We start from the raw sequence: 17,807 nt of genomic DNA, 5'->3' as shown, positions 1-17,807 counted from the left end.
TGACCCAACTTACACCAAGGTAAGCTGCCTGGTCTGTGTGGGAACCTGCAGTGGTTTTCTACATTTATTGATAAAATAATGATTGAATTTCTGGCTAGAAAGCCACTGCCATTTACCCATTCACATGATTCATGTTTTTATTTTATTTTATTCATCTATCTCCATCCAGCTCTGCTCTGACTGATCCAGTCTGAGGGTGGGCTCGTCATGGGGCCCTGTGGAGTTTTCAGGCAACAAAAGTTCAGCATTACTCACCAAAACACACTGTGTGTATCCTTGATGTCTAACGAATGTGTTTAATTTCCTTCCTCATAATCAAACAAAATAACACAATAAACCAAACAGGGGCCCGCTCATAGAAAACCAGCTGCATCGGGCTGCTAGAGGTCAAAAACTCCACAGGGAACCTTTAATCATGCAGATCACAACCACCTGAGTGATGAACAGTGTTCGCTTGTTTTTTGCTGTTGCTGTTCTGCTTTGTGATGTTTGGTTGACAATACCTGATGTAAATCTGTTAGTTCATAACGTTCTGTTAAATTCAGTTTACTGGGAGCTACCAGGAGAGTTCAGATTCCTTGGGACTGCGGCATTCATATGCACTTATGTAAAAGGCTAATGTTAATGCTAATGTGAACTGTCCTGCATGGCTTTATGCAGTGTATAGGTATAGATGAGTACCTCCGTCAGGCAGGTTGGCCCAGTAGATGACTCTAAAACCCAGCAGGTTGCCATTGAGAGCATCTTTGGGAGGGGTCAGCCAGGACAGAGAGATGACCTCTGGAGACGTGGCAGTGGCCTGGACGTTCTCTGGAGGACGACTGGGCACTGAGTGAGGAGGAAGAGGAGGGGACAGACTGTGACTAAGGTCAACTCTGAGCAGAAACTGACAACATGTAGCAGCACCCACTGATCTCCACTAGGTTGTGATATATCCTCACAAATCTCTCACATCGTGCCGTGTGCCTCATTGAGAACAGCAAATTCACAGCTGTGTTGTGTTGGCATTACTCCTGTTAGGACACAGGGCTAAAATGAATCCAAATATATTCAAATATATGAAATTTGTAGAATCCTCTGTTGGTTTTTGTAGTATTTCATACTCACTACCTCACTTTTAGCAAATGTCTTTTTTATTATGTTTTATTCGACTTTCTTTACTAAAGTTATCTTGTTATTATTTAGATTTAATTATAATATTCTGTAGGACATCACAACGTCTCTGGATTTTATCATATTCTAGGTTCATCTTCCTCCTGTCTTACCATCCTCCAGCGTGGTAGCAGCCACCTCTGTGGAAGAGGGCCCTGTTCCAGCGCTGTTGCTGGCTTGCACCACAACCCCATACTGCGTGAACTTCTTCAGGTTGTCCAGCACCAGGTTTTCTGCATTATCTCCTGTGGTTTCCACACTGATCACACTGAACTGGTAGTTTCCACCAGAGCTGTACTCTCTGTAGCCCACCTGGTAGCCCCTGATGGCTCCATTCTGGAGGTGCTTCTTGGGTGCCTGGCAAAAGAATGACAGGGGTTGTTTGAGACAATGGTGATGAACATCCCTGCACTGAGAGCAGTCCCTGCTATAGAGAACAAAGAACCACAATTTGCAAGACAAATTAAAGCATTTTTTTCACTTACTCCTTATATGTACTACAACATGTGACCAAAGATGGAGTGCTGTAAATGACACCAAGTTACCAATAACCAAAATGTATTCAGTTCCAAAACTGGTTAATGTCATCAAGACACAGAAGTAAGGAGGTATACATGGTGCCACATATGCAAATAAATTCCTGACTGTGCTGAAGAAAGGTCTTGTAAACTTTTGTAGTACAGTACAGTTTTTCTGCAATATCCTGCTTTACATTCATAAAGTAAAACGAAGTCACACCTGGGAGCTGACCAGGACAGCTTCGAGCCTGTACTGCTCTCTGCTGAGCAGCTCGACTGGTGCAGTAGCAAGCTAAATGTTTAAGACTCATTGACTTAGAGGAGAAAACGGTGCTGAATTTGAAACAGCATTTAAAAGAGCGATCTTTAAGCCACAAGCCAAAACTACGCTCTGTCATCCCTGACCGTACCTATCTGCACACAACTATATATTCACTTTCTGCAAACATACACACGTTTAACCCGCAGGGTCGGATTAACTCACCCGCCAAGTGACTCGAATGCTCTGAGAGGAGAGGGCTTCCAGTTGCACGTCCTGAGGTGGTCCATCAGGAGCTGAGATCACATCACCAACATTTACATGTTATAACACCGTACACTTCCATCACCTGTCCCAAACATCTTAAAAAGGCTGCTTCAACATTGTTCTGCACAGAAACCCACTAAGCAAACATCAAGACGTGAGTCTGAGTCTAGAGCTGGCTACTTTAACAAATGTGATGGTAGTTTTTATAGGCGGCTGCTGAGGGTGAGGAGGAGTGCTCTGTGGGGGGTGGCAGAGACGAAGCTGGAGGGATGGGGGGGATAATTTGCAGAAGGGGTCCAGCCTCAGTCTATTGACCGTAGTGTGACATTTACTACTGAGGCCGCTAATTGAAGAGTTCTGCTTTTAGTGAGGGGTCAGCGTGTGTTCAATAATGCAACAGAGGCAATGGTGCTGATGTCACCGGGCTGTTAATGAATTGACTCAGTTGGCCCTTTATCCTTTCACTCCCCACCTGCACTCATGTTTGACTGTTGTTCCTCTCACTGTTTGTTCCTCTCACTATTTGTTGGGCCAAATTTGATCTGCTATTGTTACCGTTGCTGTTTGTTTTTATTTGTGTACTTGAAAAAAGGAGTGAAAAGCGAGTTTAGTTCTGTGCAAAATACAAAACAGACACACACACACACACACACACCTGCTTCATCAGTGGTGATGGTGAGCTCGTTGCTGGCTTCGCTCTTGCCAATCAGGTTCTTGGCGAACATGCGGATGTTGTAGGTAGAGGAGGGGTGCAGGTCAATGATGGTGGCTTGGTTGAGCTGAGGGGAGACATCTTTGGTCTTCTGAGCAGTATCCCAGGAGGCTGTTAAGGGGAGAGGGCGAGGATTATTGGGGTTGCTGAAGTCAGGGGAGAGGTCAAATACAGCTAAGTGCATCAGGAGAGGCTTTATTACATTATGGTGCTGAGACAAAAAGAAAAAAGTGAAATTTATCAACCTAAACACGATTTTTACAAATTTTAACCAATGTCAGAAAATGATCACACCATTTTATTTTAGATATATCATAGATAGATGCCTTTTCTTTTACCTGATTTGTTCTTGCTCTCAATATCGAAGCCTGTGATTGGGCTGTTGCCATCAAAACCCATAGTCCAACGCAGTGCAATGGTCCTGTCCTTCACCTCTCTGATCTCCACCTCTGGGGGGTCTGGGGGCTCTACAAGGCACAGAGTTGAGAAAGATTTTGTTACTTCAGTGTTGCTGAAGATGCGTGAATGTTGAAAAGTTCTGTTACAGTTTTTTTTTCTTTGAGCAGTTGAAGTGGGGGCAGTTATACCTTGCACTGTGAGCTGTATGATCCCTCTGTCTTCACCAAAGGAGTTGATGGCATGGCAGGAGAAGAAGCCAGAGTCCTCCCTCACAGTGGGCATGATCTGATGGATGCGCACGAATAATGTGAAAGATCATATGCAGGTTTCCACTGCCAAATGTCTCACATCTATACTTTTATTGAGAAGCTTTCCGTTATAGTTCCCACAACTTTTTGCTTGTGTCCCATTAAAATGAAGCAATCTCTACTTGTGACCCACCAACACAGGTCATGGCCTTGCTGTAGACATGGCTGCTCAATACTTTAACAAGTTATTTAGTCATTAGAAGAATTTAACAGTCCAGTAATAATAAGAAAAAAAAACAAAAAAAATGGAGATAAGCCAGAATACATGAAGATGTAACCTCTGAGTATGCTGTGGTTTCATATATAAAATATCCAATAGGCTCTGACTTTAGTTTTACACTTCCAAGTAGCACAGCCTCCTACCTGCAGGGTGGAGATGACTTCATCGCCCACCTCCTTGACAGAGACCACGTAGCGGCTGGTCTCGGGGTTGATGATGCGTTCCTCTTTCTCCCAGCGCACCATGATGGGTTTCTCACCGTGGGCCGTGCAGCTCATCTTCTTCTCTTCGCCCTGCGTGGCCAGCGTGGTGTTGGGGTAGGACGTGATCATTGCAGGAACTGTTGTGAAAGTAAGGTGGAGAAAAAGAGGAGACATGTTTCATGTTTATTTTCTAGATGAAAAACATTGCTTCTTTATTTGACTCACAACTGAGCAGAGCCAGTATTTATGGAGCCCCAAACTGGTCAACATTAACTACACAAATGAGACATTATGAAAAAGATGATCACTTCAATAATGTCAAACAGTATATACATAAACCAATAAATTGACAAAAATGTAAGTCATTATTAAAACTTCTCTCATTATTATTATGAATCATTCTGGTTTTCATTTTCATTGTTTTTTTGTTGCTCCCTGTTTTGCTTACTTGATATATTTTGTCATTTCAAAGTGCTCATTTTTTCAAAAGTCTACTTTTATTTAAAACTGGTATTTTTCTCTGACAGTGGTGTTGTCATCAGCCACATCCCCTCAGCTTTCAGCCAATCGTGCCCTTGACCTCTCCTGTTAGCTAGAGCCGCAACAATACCAGAGTAATTCTGAATCAATCAATTAATAACCTCAAATAAACACGATTCCATCACAGTGAGTAGCCTTTTGTTTTATTTAGCTTACCCTGCAGGTAACTCACTAGGCAGGTGGTTGAGCTTACTCAACATCAAGGTGAGGATCCAGCTGCTAGATGAGTACTTCAGAGTTACCTCTGTACATTTCATTTCCTCAGAGAAAGTCAAACATTCTCATTAAGAGTACAATCATGTTTTTCTATTTTGGTTGGTGCAGCCAACGAGAGCTAGCCACTTAGATGGCTTGCTGAAGTTACTGAGAAAGGTAGAGAGCATGTGATTGGCTGAAAGGCGAGAGGGAACAATGTCACAAACACAAATGAAACTCCAACAACAATAACAGAAGTCATTGGTTCTTTTACATATTTTACATTATTTATTCAAATGATATGAACCGTTAACGGCTCCTTAAGGATCAAACATGTACGGCATGTCTATGTGTGCTGAACAATCAAAAAGCAAGGCTAGTTTGTGGCATTTTAACCTTATGTGTCATCTAACAGTATTAGTTTTGTACTCAACTATTTATCTCTCTTTTTTTTTTACATGTTGTGTGGAAGAGGAAAAGCTCGCTTACATTAGGGACTTAAAGTATTCACAGAATGTACAGCTTCCCTTTAATGTTGTGTTGAAGGAAACAAGCAGCCTTGGCATGTATCTTGTATCTGAGGGTCCTTAATGGTACAGTGATGCTCTAACAACACTCTGAAGACACAACACTAAACGCACACTAACGACATACATGCCTCATTACACCCACAGCAGAGTGTATAACAACCCTCTGCTCCCAGTTGCTCACACACACTCACACCCACGCGCACACACAAGCTCGTACACGCAGACAAATGTGTGCGCTCGCTCTCACACACACACACAGAAACACACTAAGCGTGACCTCAGTGATGTGATGGGAAGTGTCAGGCAAGAGGTTGCAAACATTTAAGCCTCATCTCTTATTCACTCTGAAGCCATTTGGGACTCGGCTATGGAAAAGAACGCTGATTTATTTTGCATGACAAGTATGAATTTTTTGTGAGATGCATTTGGTAAAGTGAGGGGGAAAAAATAACTGCTCAGGCTTTATTTAAACGTTATCGTTTTAGTGCACAGCTACTTTCATTTTGCCATGTAAGAGGCTCAGAGGTGGCACAGGGCAATGTTGTTGACACTCCTGGCAGAGTGGGACACTGTGCTAGGTGACAAAAAGCAAGACAGCGAAAAGATTAGGTGTGTGGAGGATGTCTGTACTGTAAACACCCGAGACATTTCAGTATCCACCATCTGGGGGGGAAGTACATTAAAAATACAGTATATTTGTGTTTAATAGCACATTTTTACCATTCTTTTTTTTTTCACATATTACAGCTCAACATACTGTTATTGATATGCTGATACAAAGGCTGGACGTGGTTTGATATACAAAAAAATGCTAATAAATGCTATTACCATTTTTTAAATAGTTCACTGTTGCAATAATAAAAAAAACAACTGGCAATATGATTACATTTTTTAAAATGAAAATAATTGAATAGTGATATCTGATGTGGTGTTTTTTTGTGTGTGTCAGGGGCAAATCTGAGCATGATCAGCTGGTGATGTAGAACTGTGAACTAACCGACTACCTGTCACAGATTTGGTGCAGGGGGACTGGGGGGGTTGCTTTTGGACCAACTAATCAAAGCAGAGGCTCTTCCTTAATACATACATTATACAATATGAATGTATGGTGGCTCTAGACTCAAATTAGCTATATGAAACTGTGGAAAAAGTGAAGACAAATTCATATTTGAGGGACACAATAAAGCCTATATGTATTTTGAAATTCATCCTATGACTAGAGACAGCTGTGATGGCAACAGATAAACACAAGGCAGTAAACACAGGTTTTTGAGGCCGGACTGATACATACTGGATATATAGATAAATGACCGGTTATGCAAACTGTTAGAAACACCACTTCCAGACACTGGCTGAAATTGTTTTACTGACAAAGCTGACTTTCCAAAGAGCTGCCCATCCTCTATTCACCTAATAAAGAAAATTTCAATTCAGTGTTGCATAATTTATCAACATCACTCTTCATTTATTTTCCTGAATGAGTAACTGACGTCGGCACATATCCTGATTCAACAGTTGGGACACTGTGCAAAACGGAAATTAAATCAGAATGCAATCATTTACAAACTAACAGTGTTTACCGACAGTCAAGTGTCTCTGAGCCCATGTACTAACATGCTCTATAAAATCATGTGTCCACATGTTCACACAAAGTGGTGAACCTCGCTCCATCCTCGCTTGTGAACCACTGAGCCTTTCCAGGATGCTCCTTTCATACCCAATCATGATACTATCACCTGTTACCAATCAACCTGTTTACCTGTGGAATGATCCAAACAGGTGTTTTTGGATCGTTCCACATCTTTCCCAGTCTTTGGTTGCTCCTGTCACAACTCGTTTGACACGTGTTACTGCATTCAATTCAGAATAAGCAGATATTTACAAAAATCAATGAAGCTGATGAAACATTAAATATATTGTCAAGAAGGATTATCAAATTATTCCATTTTGTTTTATTTACATTTCATACGGTGCCCCAATTCCCTTTTGGAATCAGGGCAGTAGAAAATCATTTTGCAGATTTGGATATTAATTTATGTGGTTCTTTGATCAAACTAGTCACTTCCATTATAACGTGTGAGCAACGCAGCAGCTCTGCAGGTAATACCTTTTGAACATCAAGCAAAATTAATTTTACAACAATACATCTTGATTAGAGATGGATGTCAAAGAAGGCAGGGACAAAAAAAGCGAACAAACACTCAACAATGTCTCTTCATGTCTTTGCAACATGAATAGGGCTCAGAGGCACATGCAGTGTGTGCATCTGTGTCTGCGTGTTTGCTCATGCATCGGCTCATGTCTATGTATATGCATGTGTGTACAAACGTGTGTCTTTGTGCATGCAAGCAGCCCAGCTGAGCCAGCCCTGAGGCACACTTTGTGGCCCTGTAATTGTTGTGTTGATGTATTTCTTTAATATCCAGTGCAATTATTGGAACAGGGCTACGGGGAGGAGTGAAGAGGAGTGAGAGAAGAAGAAAAAACGACAGAGAAAGAGAGGAGGTGAGGAGGTGAGGGAGGAAAGAGGGAGTCCTCTGTCTCATTAGGCATCAATTCCTCTGATATCTAAATCAGCCTTGAATACACAGCAAGCTGCTGGACACAAAGAGCAGATTTGATTGTAAATATTATCTAAAAGAATATCAATCACTGTGAGTCACTCTGTCACTTTGAATAATCTAGTTTATCATACCTTTGAATCCTTTGTTTCTGTGTCTCGCTGGATTTCACTATTTCATTAATCATTTCCTGTATGCACATTGACTGAAAAAGACTAAAGCTAGGTTTATAAGACATACCAACATGTTCAAATGAAGCATAAACAGATGACTAAATACTGCTCACTGTCCTTTACACACACAGGCGCTGGAAACATTCATGCATTGCAGTCTTTAGAAACCAGTAAGATGTGATGTGTGTTGTTAGAAAGAGGCGAGGATGATGACAGTGTGTATACCAGCACGCTGCAGTCCCAAATATGTCTACTTTTCATCCTAAGATTATTCATAGAAATCTGGTGCTGTATCTGAGTAGACAATAATAAGAACACATAAACAAAGGACACATCAGCATTACAGTTTTTAGAAAACCGAAGAATAACAGGCAGAGTGTGTAGTGTACAGTATGTTTACTGCGCGGCACAATGTGTCTTTTATGTGGAGGTGAGGAGAGCCCTGTTCCTCCAGAACAACCCAGAGGGCAGTGATGATACGCTTAAGCCTGCAGGGGATTGTGGGGGATAGGCTGGCTGCTGATAGGCTACTCCCATGAGACAAAAGCCCCCTTTCCCTCCCTTCTCCCAGGCTCCCTTTCACCTGGCCAGGTTACCATGCCAACCAGCATCGGACAGTCTCTCCTCTCGCTCCTCTCCCCACCTTGCCTCCCTCCTCCCTCTCCTCCTGCCTCTCTCTCTCCAGTCTCTACTCATAGAAAAAGGGCCATTTCTAGTAGCCAGGAATAGAACATGGACCTGCCATTGATTTTCACAGGAGTGTGATGATGATTACACAATCACGCCCTGAATGTCGCAATGCAGGGCAAAAAATACAGATACAAATAGACAATGTTTCGTGCGTCTCTAACTGGTGATGGTTGTATTGTGGAAGGTAAAATAACCCAAAAGGAGGAGTCAGGAGAATTATAATAAAACATATTATAGCAGAATGGCTACTTCAGTGGCGGGCTATTCATCTATGATCAAAGAAAAAGCTGTGAGACCCTCTGAGAGGTTCGATCAGATGTGAGAGGTGATGAAAAGTGATTTCATTTTTGATTAAAGAGGTTGTGTGGTCTGTCATGTTTACATTGCACTGTTCAGATATCACTTTTTGTTTAAACTGTATTAGTTAATGTGATGCTCTTTTTCTTGTTGATGAAGTATACATTTTCCTATGTGGAACTAATTTTTTGATCAGCTGTTCAGTTGTAACTAGTAACTACAGTAGTTCATCTATTTCTGAAAGTCCTAATTAAAACTGGTGCTAACAATATTAAATCTTTTACTGAGAGTGCACCAGTGGATTTCTGGGATAATTTTTACTTAAAAAAACCCCTCTGGTGTGTTATCTTCTCTGCAGATGAGCTGGCATCATCACCCATGTTGAGAGCACTGGGACGCTAGTCTGCATTTCACCCCGCATTGTGTCACTGGCTGCCTGGCTGGCCAGTGTAAGCCACAGGGCACCCTGGCTCAATGGGGCCACGAGGGCCAGACAAGAGAAGATGAGCTGGGATGCGTATAGCTCCCTGCCCTGGAGGCACACTGTAAGTGGGCGCTGGGGAAGCGACGGCGTGGATGGGGGGAAGGGAAGAGCTCTGTGGCAAAAGCACAAAGATGACTGGTTCACTGACCGCCTGCAATGTACTGAAATAATTCCCTTAGCTGCACAATTGGCTTGGGCATGGAGCATGATGCCAAATGTATGCCTGCAGACTGGGCAGGATTCTGTGCAGAGGTGGGAGGGAAGGGGCCTGGATGCAGATGAGTAAATAAGATGAAAGAAATAGAGATCAGAGGAAGAGGGGACTTCCTTATGGCTGTCTGAAGGACGTTGTGCTTGAGAGACTGCTCAGTGACCACAAGACCATTTACCACTTCTCTTCAGTGAAGCCTCATTAAGTGCTCTGCCCTCATCACTGTGTCTGCCGACATTATGATGTCTAATAGGCTTGATTGGTCTTAATTGGCCCTGATAAACATTGAGTGGCTGTTGACTGACTCTGATAGCATCCGCTGTGGATTGGTAATGAATTGACTGAATTGCATCTGTTTTGGAGGTGGGGATGCTTGACTTGAAATTGCATAAAAATCATTTGTTCCAGCTTCCACCTGCAACCAGTGTCATGACAGAGCAAAAACTGATTACTACTTCTCTGAAGACGCTTATGAAGGAAAAGTAAACATTAACACAAGTGCGTCTACGCACAGTCACACATGCAGACATACACAGCTTAATCCTGGTGCAGTGAGTGCAAGCAATTTCTACTGGCTGTTAGTGCAGTGGCGGTGTTCATACAGGATGATGCATGGTGTATTATGACGAGACATTAGCCTATGCACAGACACTCATAACAATGAAAGTGCCAAGCTAGGACATCACAATGGCTGCAATTCATTTCCCGGGGAGTCCACCACAATAGCCTGGCAGAGCAGGATCTATTTAAACCACTGCATTAGCCGCCAGGCCCATTATTCTTTTGTAATGGCTGCACTGTGCTGCACTGTAACTGTGCCTTTACATTATGTCTTTGCATTAACGTGTGCAGTCCTTTGTGTGCGAACGTTTGCCTCTGTGTGTGCCTCTGAGCTTGTTTGCTCACCTGTTTCACATATATGACCTGATAGCATCTTCACCATGCACGTGTCTATACAATACATCTCAGAGTTTCTGATTGAATTTATTGATTTTCCACTGGTTACTGATACATCAAGCCACACTCGGACAGCCAATAATACACAGCGAAGATCATACTATCCATCACGTGAGTGCTTCAGCATGTGTCAGCTTGTGTGCCTCCATAATTGGCTCCTAAGCCTCTTAAGTAGCTGCCACTGCTCAAGTAGTGTAGGCTGGCCTGGATAAACAACATGAAAATGGCACAGAGTGTACAGAACATCACAGTGTCCAACATTACTGAGCATTACAGCCTCAGAAAGTTACAGCGGGCTGTACAGGCTCAAAACTGTGCCTGTGCCATGGAGAGGCTTTAAGGGTTAATGAGCTACAACATACACACACACACACACACATATAAGCACAGACACAAAAGATATAGGATGAGGTATGGCTCCCCTGGCGCCGAGGGAGACTCAGGTTACTACAGTGAGCAAGAGACACAAATCAGGACAGCACGACTATCACAACAACAGCCTGACACTTGAGGAACATGCACCTGAGAGACTCCTGCCACACACACACACACACATACGCACACACACAATCACAGTGTGTTTGTTTTTCCATCATCATATGTCGTTGAGGATGTAGTAAAAAAAAAAAGAAAAAGGCAGTTCATAAATTCTGTGAGCTGAAATTCTGTTTGTCAGAATCACAATGCAGACGCCTCCACTAAGTGACACATCACACCTAAAGTGGAGTGGAGAGCTTTTTTGTACTGTGAAAACAGTGCCAAATGCTGCATGTCCTCATAAAGTAAACGCGTTTGTGACTCACAAGAATTGTGGTGTCGTCAACAAGTTTTGATGGCTGCAGTCTACTGTGCAGGCTAATTTATGCCAATTACTCTGAGCAGGGTACAAAGACATTTTGGCCATAGAGCACCTCTCCACTTGTTGCAGCTGTCAATGGGGTTTGTATTTCCTTTGTCAAATCAAAGTGCCTGTAATACCATGCAGTGCTCTGGCAGCGCTCTGATTGGCCTGCAGATCATACAGGATGTTGTCATTGTTGTCACAATTTTGTAAAATTAAAATGAGCTGAGTAACAAGAGAATATAAGATTTAATATACCCTATACTATGTTTTTGATGTATGAAATGCTTGCTTTTAAGATGAGAATTGAAGAACATTAAGAGTGAGATCCTCTTTCTCTAGTTAGAAGCAAATTAAACAATTTTAGAACATGCAGAACTTTTCACTGGTAGCATCATACAGCGGGGTTAACAGAGTATTACAAAAACACTTCAAATGGATATATATTCATAGATATTTAATTGTAAATCACACTTGAATGACATAAGGGACTGTACTGAGAGTTGGTGTCTGTGTGTCTTTGTGCAAGTATGTTGGTCTGTGAGGGAGCATGATGGGCTACAGTCAGACAGGAGGGGTCATGAAGGAGTGGTACCCTATTTGGCTGTGGCTGGCAGACAGTGAGACACTCAGCAGGGAGTACTCTGCTCTGGCTTGATAAGAGCCACGGGGGCATAAGCCTCATCTAGCAATGACTGATCAAAATGAGCACCCAGCCACAGCGGACTGGCAGGAGATCACACACACACACACACACACACACACGCACACACACTCAAATCCACAATCACAAACAGAAGCTCAAGTGTGTTTTTGTGGAATATACATAAATTGTGACATTGTGTCGTTGATGCCACAGAAGAAGTATGTGAACTGTCATATCCCTGCTCCTAGCATCTTTATCTTGGGGAAGCTATGGTGAATTAAATCACATGTTAGACTCTCGTGGTTCAATCAGTGCTCTCTCAACCTAAAGAGGGCAGTATTCCTGATGAAAAAAGTTGAATTCTGTGTACGTATGTAGTGATTGTGATATTGTAGAGGACAAAACTAAATGATTTCAAATAATTTGCTGGTCCGGATAAAGACCTCTAACTGGTTAAAATATGTAGAACGTAAATCCATAGCTGTGTTACATGTATGTGTGAGCATGATGGGTGTTGGCTTCAATACTTTGATGAAATCAGTAGCAGCTCAACAAATATAACATTGGTCAGGCATGAAGGGAAGGACATGGATAGACATAGTGTAAGTGAGGGTTTTATCACATAAAAAAATGTCTGTATCTCTTGCAAACAGTGGGATAAATTATCTGGGCTAGAGAATACAATAGAGAAAACATGTACTAATGGTACAGATGAAGAGAAGATGACATCGTAGGGAAGTGGACATGATAACTCCAACCCCCATTTCCGTCCCTCAGCCCTCTTTTCCACATGGCAGCTCCTGCCTGCATGCAGAATTCAGAGCTTAATGGAGGGGAGTTAAGTCCTTGGCCACACAGCGGATAAATGCTGCACTTTCTCCAAAAGATGTGGTGGCTGTGTCCGTTGCTTTCGTGGAATTCATTCAGGCAGAAAGCACAGAGCAAGCACCATGACGGCATCTTGCTGGTGGCCTGACTGTCACAGACAAAGCCGACTCCAGTTCAACTCACTTAACCTTTGAGCACTAGTGTTAACTTTTTACTTTAATGTTAGCAGCAACACGAAGCATAAACAGCCACAGGATGAAGCAGGAGAGTTGACTAGATAAAAGTGCGACTAATTATTAGTGGAAAGCTGACTATGAAGGACTACACTACATACAAAACCCTAAATCCAGAGACAATCACTGTCTACAGCATTCACATTCTCAGGTTTTCGGTGGTGTTTTCCCATGAGACTTACTTTTGACATTGAGATACATGGACTTGCTGACATCAGCTCCAACATCGTTGCTGACTCGACACAGGTAGAATCCACTGTCTTCTTCCAGCACATGCTTGATGAACAGAGAGCCATTGACCAGCACCTCGATCCGAAAGCCTGAGTTGAGGGCGATGGGTTTGAATTGAGGGACCCCGGCGCCTGTCAGAGAACACGGAATAAGCATTAATCCAAAATACAAGAAAACGCACACTGGCCATTTAATATTTTACTCCCTTACCACAGAAATCACTAAAAGTTTAGAGCTAGTCCAAACCCAATCACTGAAACGCAAACCCTACTACAATTTGTCTTCTATAAAAAGGGTGGTGCATCAATTTTCTATGACCTTATCAGATATGCCAACACACCGAAAACAGATGGTCTTAAATTAGCTTGGTGAGAAAGACATTGAGGGGTTATTGAAGAACAACATTGGAATGAGGCCATATCATGTTGGCATACCTCTGCTCAAGAAGTCCAAATGCTATTTATCAATTCTGAGATCCACGTCAGTGCTGCTCAACTCCAAACAGAACGGCTGGGCCTAAACTAAGAATATTGGATTTATGTTGGTGGTGTCATAAGGAGGTTGGAACAAGGGTACACACGCTATATGACTGTGACAAGGTCAAAGATTTATGGGGAAAAATAAAGTATTTTGGAAATTAGTTGTTTAATGTGTCACTGATAACAAGCCCAGCCATCTGCATGTTGGGTGTTATACCTGTGAATCTGTGGATGAGTGGCTGAGAAAATGAAAATCATTACTGTCATGGCCTGTCTGGTTTTGTCGTTTTCTGGGATTTTGTAGCCTGTTTACAGTCTTCCCCTCTGTGCTAACCCCCAGTCTGCGTTTCCCTCCATACTTTCTCCCCACACCTGCCCTGCACCAGCCAGGTGCCAATCAGCTCTGTGCTTCACCTCGCATCTCTCCACCTGCGCCTCATTCCCTCATTAGTTTGGTCTGTACTTTAGTCCAGTTTTCAGTTCAGTCTTTGTCAAGTTGTCTGCTGTTTACCTGCTCCTGTATCTCAGTTTTGTTACTTTCAATAAGGAGTTCAGCACTTGATCCTGTCTGCCTGCGGTCCATCTGCTCTGCTCTTACTGTGACAGAGCGACTCAACCAGAAATGAACTCAGCAGACATGAAAATTGTACCAGAGATTCTGGAAGGACGTGAGATCTGTTGTGGATTCTTTTTTTTGTTTGTTTGAGCAGTACAATGGTCAAGAATCAAATGAGGACCATAGCCTCCTTCATGGCTAAACTGTTATCTGGGACTGATAATCTTAGAAAGTCAATTCTGGTCAGTCTGGATTCCGTTGTTGGTCTCATGCTGGCCTTAGCATGGAGCCTGCTAGCCCGCCACCTATCCTGATTTCTGAGTCTACAAGCTTCCAGTCTGCACCTCATCCAGCTAGCATCCAGCCTGCTAGCAGCCACTCTCCACTCCTTCTTGCTAGCAGGCAGCCCACTAGCTTCCAGTCTATACTTTGGCCTGCCAGGATCCAGGCCACTGGCCTCCAGTCTGCATCCCTGTCTGCTAGCCTTCAGCAAGCTTTCTCCCAGCTGGCACGCCAGTCAATTAGGCTCGAGTTTGTGAGCCTGCAGGCTTCCTAGCCTAAGCCAACCTCCCAGACCACTAACAGCCAGCCAGACTCTCTCCAGCTGGCTAACCCTCTGCTCCTGAGTTAGCTAGCCACGGCTCTGCTAGTCTCCCGCCAGTTCCTGATCCGGAGTTGGCAAGATTCCTACCAGATTCCCAGGAGTTTCCTTTCTGGGGAACTGATCAAGATGACCTGCATGAGAAAGTGAGGCCTCCTGTCCTCCAGCTCCCTGGTCTCCTTTTTGCTAGACCTTGCTCTGGTCATAACGTAGTCATGACTGTCATTTAAACGCGAGCATGCGGAAGTCTAAAACCCACTCTGCATCGTTGTGGGTATGACATAGTCACCAACTGTTTAAACTAATGTAAAGGTACATCTAAAACTGTGGGTCTTTAAACTGCTCTGTCTACAACTACGGGGGCTCTGCAGGGCAATCTTTCTCCAAGTTCTCCAGAACATCTCATCCAAACTACCTCATACTTGACAGTGCACTTCCTAATACCTAATAACTAAGCAACGTTTGACATGAAATGAATGAAACCAATGGACATTCCAATACTCCAATACTGATCCTACTTGTCTTCAAGAAACACTTTTATTGTGTCCAACTACAACGAGATAATAATAAGATAATAAGTATATAGTAATAATAATCTTTCAGCTATTTCCTACTTTCGGAGAGACAAAAAGCTCTCCCTTGAACTGCTGCTGTTTTTAATCTCACAGTGCTTGTTGGGACTTGAGGTGGGTGTTATTATGCATTCAACCTCAAGGCTGTGGACATTATGTTTGTTGCGTTGGCTTTTGCAAAAAGATCATCCATCACAGAGGATAAGCTTGCTTGAGGACAAAAAAAAACCTAACATTAATTTCAGCATGATCGTCAAAAGATTATGCACATGTATTTTAACGTGTGTGTCATGCTGTGTGTTTACCTTTAGAGTACTCCCACTGTATGGTAGGAACAGGATAGCCTTCTGCTGAGCAGTTGAGTATCACTGCCTTTCCGTAGATGCCATCCTGGTCCTTCGGTTGCACCACAAATTTGGGAGGAACTGCAAGTCAAGCAGCATTATGCTGGTTTATCTCCAAAGGGAAAGAAATCTCTCAAGAAATCTCTAATCTAACAAACTTCGGATAAATGTAAATTTTGATTCATAAGGATTTTTATTGTATTCGGGAAGAAAGATCAAGTCAAAATCAAGGATCAATATTACCATAAAGATTATATCTGGGTGTACAACTTCTAGTCATTTAAAAATCTGATGACACCGACTGATAAAAAAAAGCATTCATCTATTTTCTCCCTAAAACTTTTGATAGTAAATCAATTCAGACACAACGATCTCTTCTTCAGTGAAATCATGCCCCTGCTCTTTCCCGTTACGATTCTTCTCATCAACACCACGTCTCCCCTCTCCTCACCTCGGACGATGAGCTGGCTCTGGTGCTCTACGGCGGCAGCCTGGTTGCGTGCTATGCAGGTGTAGTTGCCGTTGTGCATCAGTGTGAGGTTGGAGATTCGCAGGGAGCTGGTGAAATCTATGTTGTCTATGGTGACGCCCAGGCTGGCTGGGATTGGCCGACCGTCCTTCTGCCAGGTGATGAAAACGGGTTGGTCGCCAGACATGACCACGCAAGGGATGAAGACTCGCTGTCCGATGGAAAACCGAGGGAACTCAAATGGGTGGATGGTAGGTGGGACTGGGGAAAAGACGCAAGCAAATTCATTTTCACCTCAGAAATCTTTCCTTACATGTCTATAATTTAAATTCAACGACAGCAAATGTTGCTCAAAATCAGTCACAATTCAGGTGTGTATAAAAAACAACAGTTTGTGTGTCAGGGCTGAGCTACTTAATAAAGAATTCTAATAGCAACCTATCACAATTTTCTCTTTATCACTTCCCAATATTAAAATATTATGCTATGATTTTGCAGGAATGAGAGAAATATTTTATTAACTCTCCCAACGCAGAGCGGCTGAAATCTCTAAACAACATGCATATAGCATTCTCTCTCACTCTCTTTTGCTCTCTGGGGACAATGTAGCCATCGTGAGAACCAGATGCTTTGGAAAATTAATGATTTAAAATAACACCGGAATAAGCGGCACTTCAGCGCTTATTTAATTCACAACAAAATAGGCATAATAGGCTCCTGGGGATTCCCCCTCGGCAGCGGTGGAATGCTAAGCAGCCGAGAGGCAAATTAGCCGAGGTGGAATGGAGGCATAGCTTTGTCTGCACTGTGTGATTTCCCCCCTCGCACACTCCTTAGCACGTCAAGACCCGCCACGGGTGGGGGGTGGGGGGGCATCCGACATTTCGAATTATGCAGCGTCATTGAAGAAAGAGAGCCATCTGAGGTTATCATCATCTGGCTCAGCTCAGTGCTGCTACATATTCAGATGCGCCCCAGATAAGCTGGTCGGGATGATGGAAATGGTGCTTTGCTATCAGTGACATGAGCGTGCTTTTTTTTACAGGTTGTGATCTACAAATATACCTCTGCATATCTGTGTTTTCTGTGACAAAGGAAGGCTGATACTACAGTGATGCTGTAATGTATGTTTTAAATGTGATGTATTGCACCAGATGGAAAGCCACAAGGTCAGTGACTGATAAAACTGATAAAATGATTTTGTCTTAGCATCCACAGACAGAGAGATTAATGATGGAATACATGGAAATGTACTCAATACATACTGGGATACAGCGTGCATTAACTGTACCTTTCAAATACAACTGTAAAAAAGCTTCCTTGACACTTGA

At 42.9% G+C, this 17,807-nt stretch overlaps 1 protein-coding gene across 1 annotated transcript in view; it reads right to left on the bottom strand.

The window, feature by feature from the left end:
• dscama (Down syndrome cell adhesion molecule a) overlaps nt 1-17,807 on the bottom strand; it is a 93,030-nt gene that overhangs the window by 11,460 nt on the left and 63,763 nt on the right. Inside the window, exons 9-18 of the mRNA XM_041952023.1 lie at nt 16,459-16,737; nt 15,969-16,088; nt 13,407-13,586; nt 3,979-4,175; nt 3,496-3,592; nt 3,247-3,375; nt 2,852-3,019; nt 2,155-2,225; nt 1,266-1,509; nt 682-828 (exon numbers count right to left, since the gene is read on the bottom strand). Of these exons, the coding sequence (XP_041807957.1) occupies nt 682-828; nt 1,266-1,509; nt 2,155-2,225; nt 2,852-3,019; nt 3,247-3,375; nt 3,496-3,592; nt 3,979-4,175; nt 13,407-13,586; nt 15,969-16,088; nt 16,459-16,737 (1,632 nt within the window). The remainder of the gene's footprint in view (nt 1-681; nt 829-1,265; nt 1,510-2,154; nt 2,226-2,851; nt 3,020-3,246; nt 3,376-3,495; nt 3,593-3,978; nt 4,176-13,406; nt 13,587-15,968; nt 16,089-16,458; nt 16,738-17,807) is intronic.

Source organism: Chelmon rostratus, chromosome 14 (genome assembly GCF_017976325.1).
Source record: "Chelmon rostratus isolate fCheRos1 chromosome 14, fCheRos1.pri, whole genome shotgun sequence".
NCBI lineage: Eukaryota > Metazoa > Chordata > Actinopteri > Chaetodontiformes > Chaetodontidae > Chelmon > Chelmon rostratus.
The sequence above is the reverse complement of the archived record's forward strand: the minus strand, read 5'-3'. Positions and strand labels throughout refer to the sequence as shown.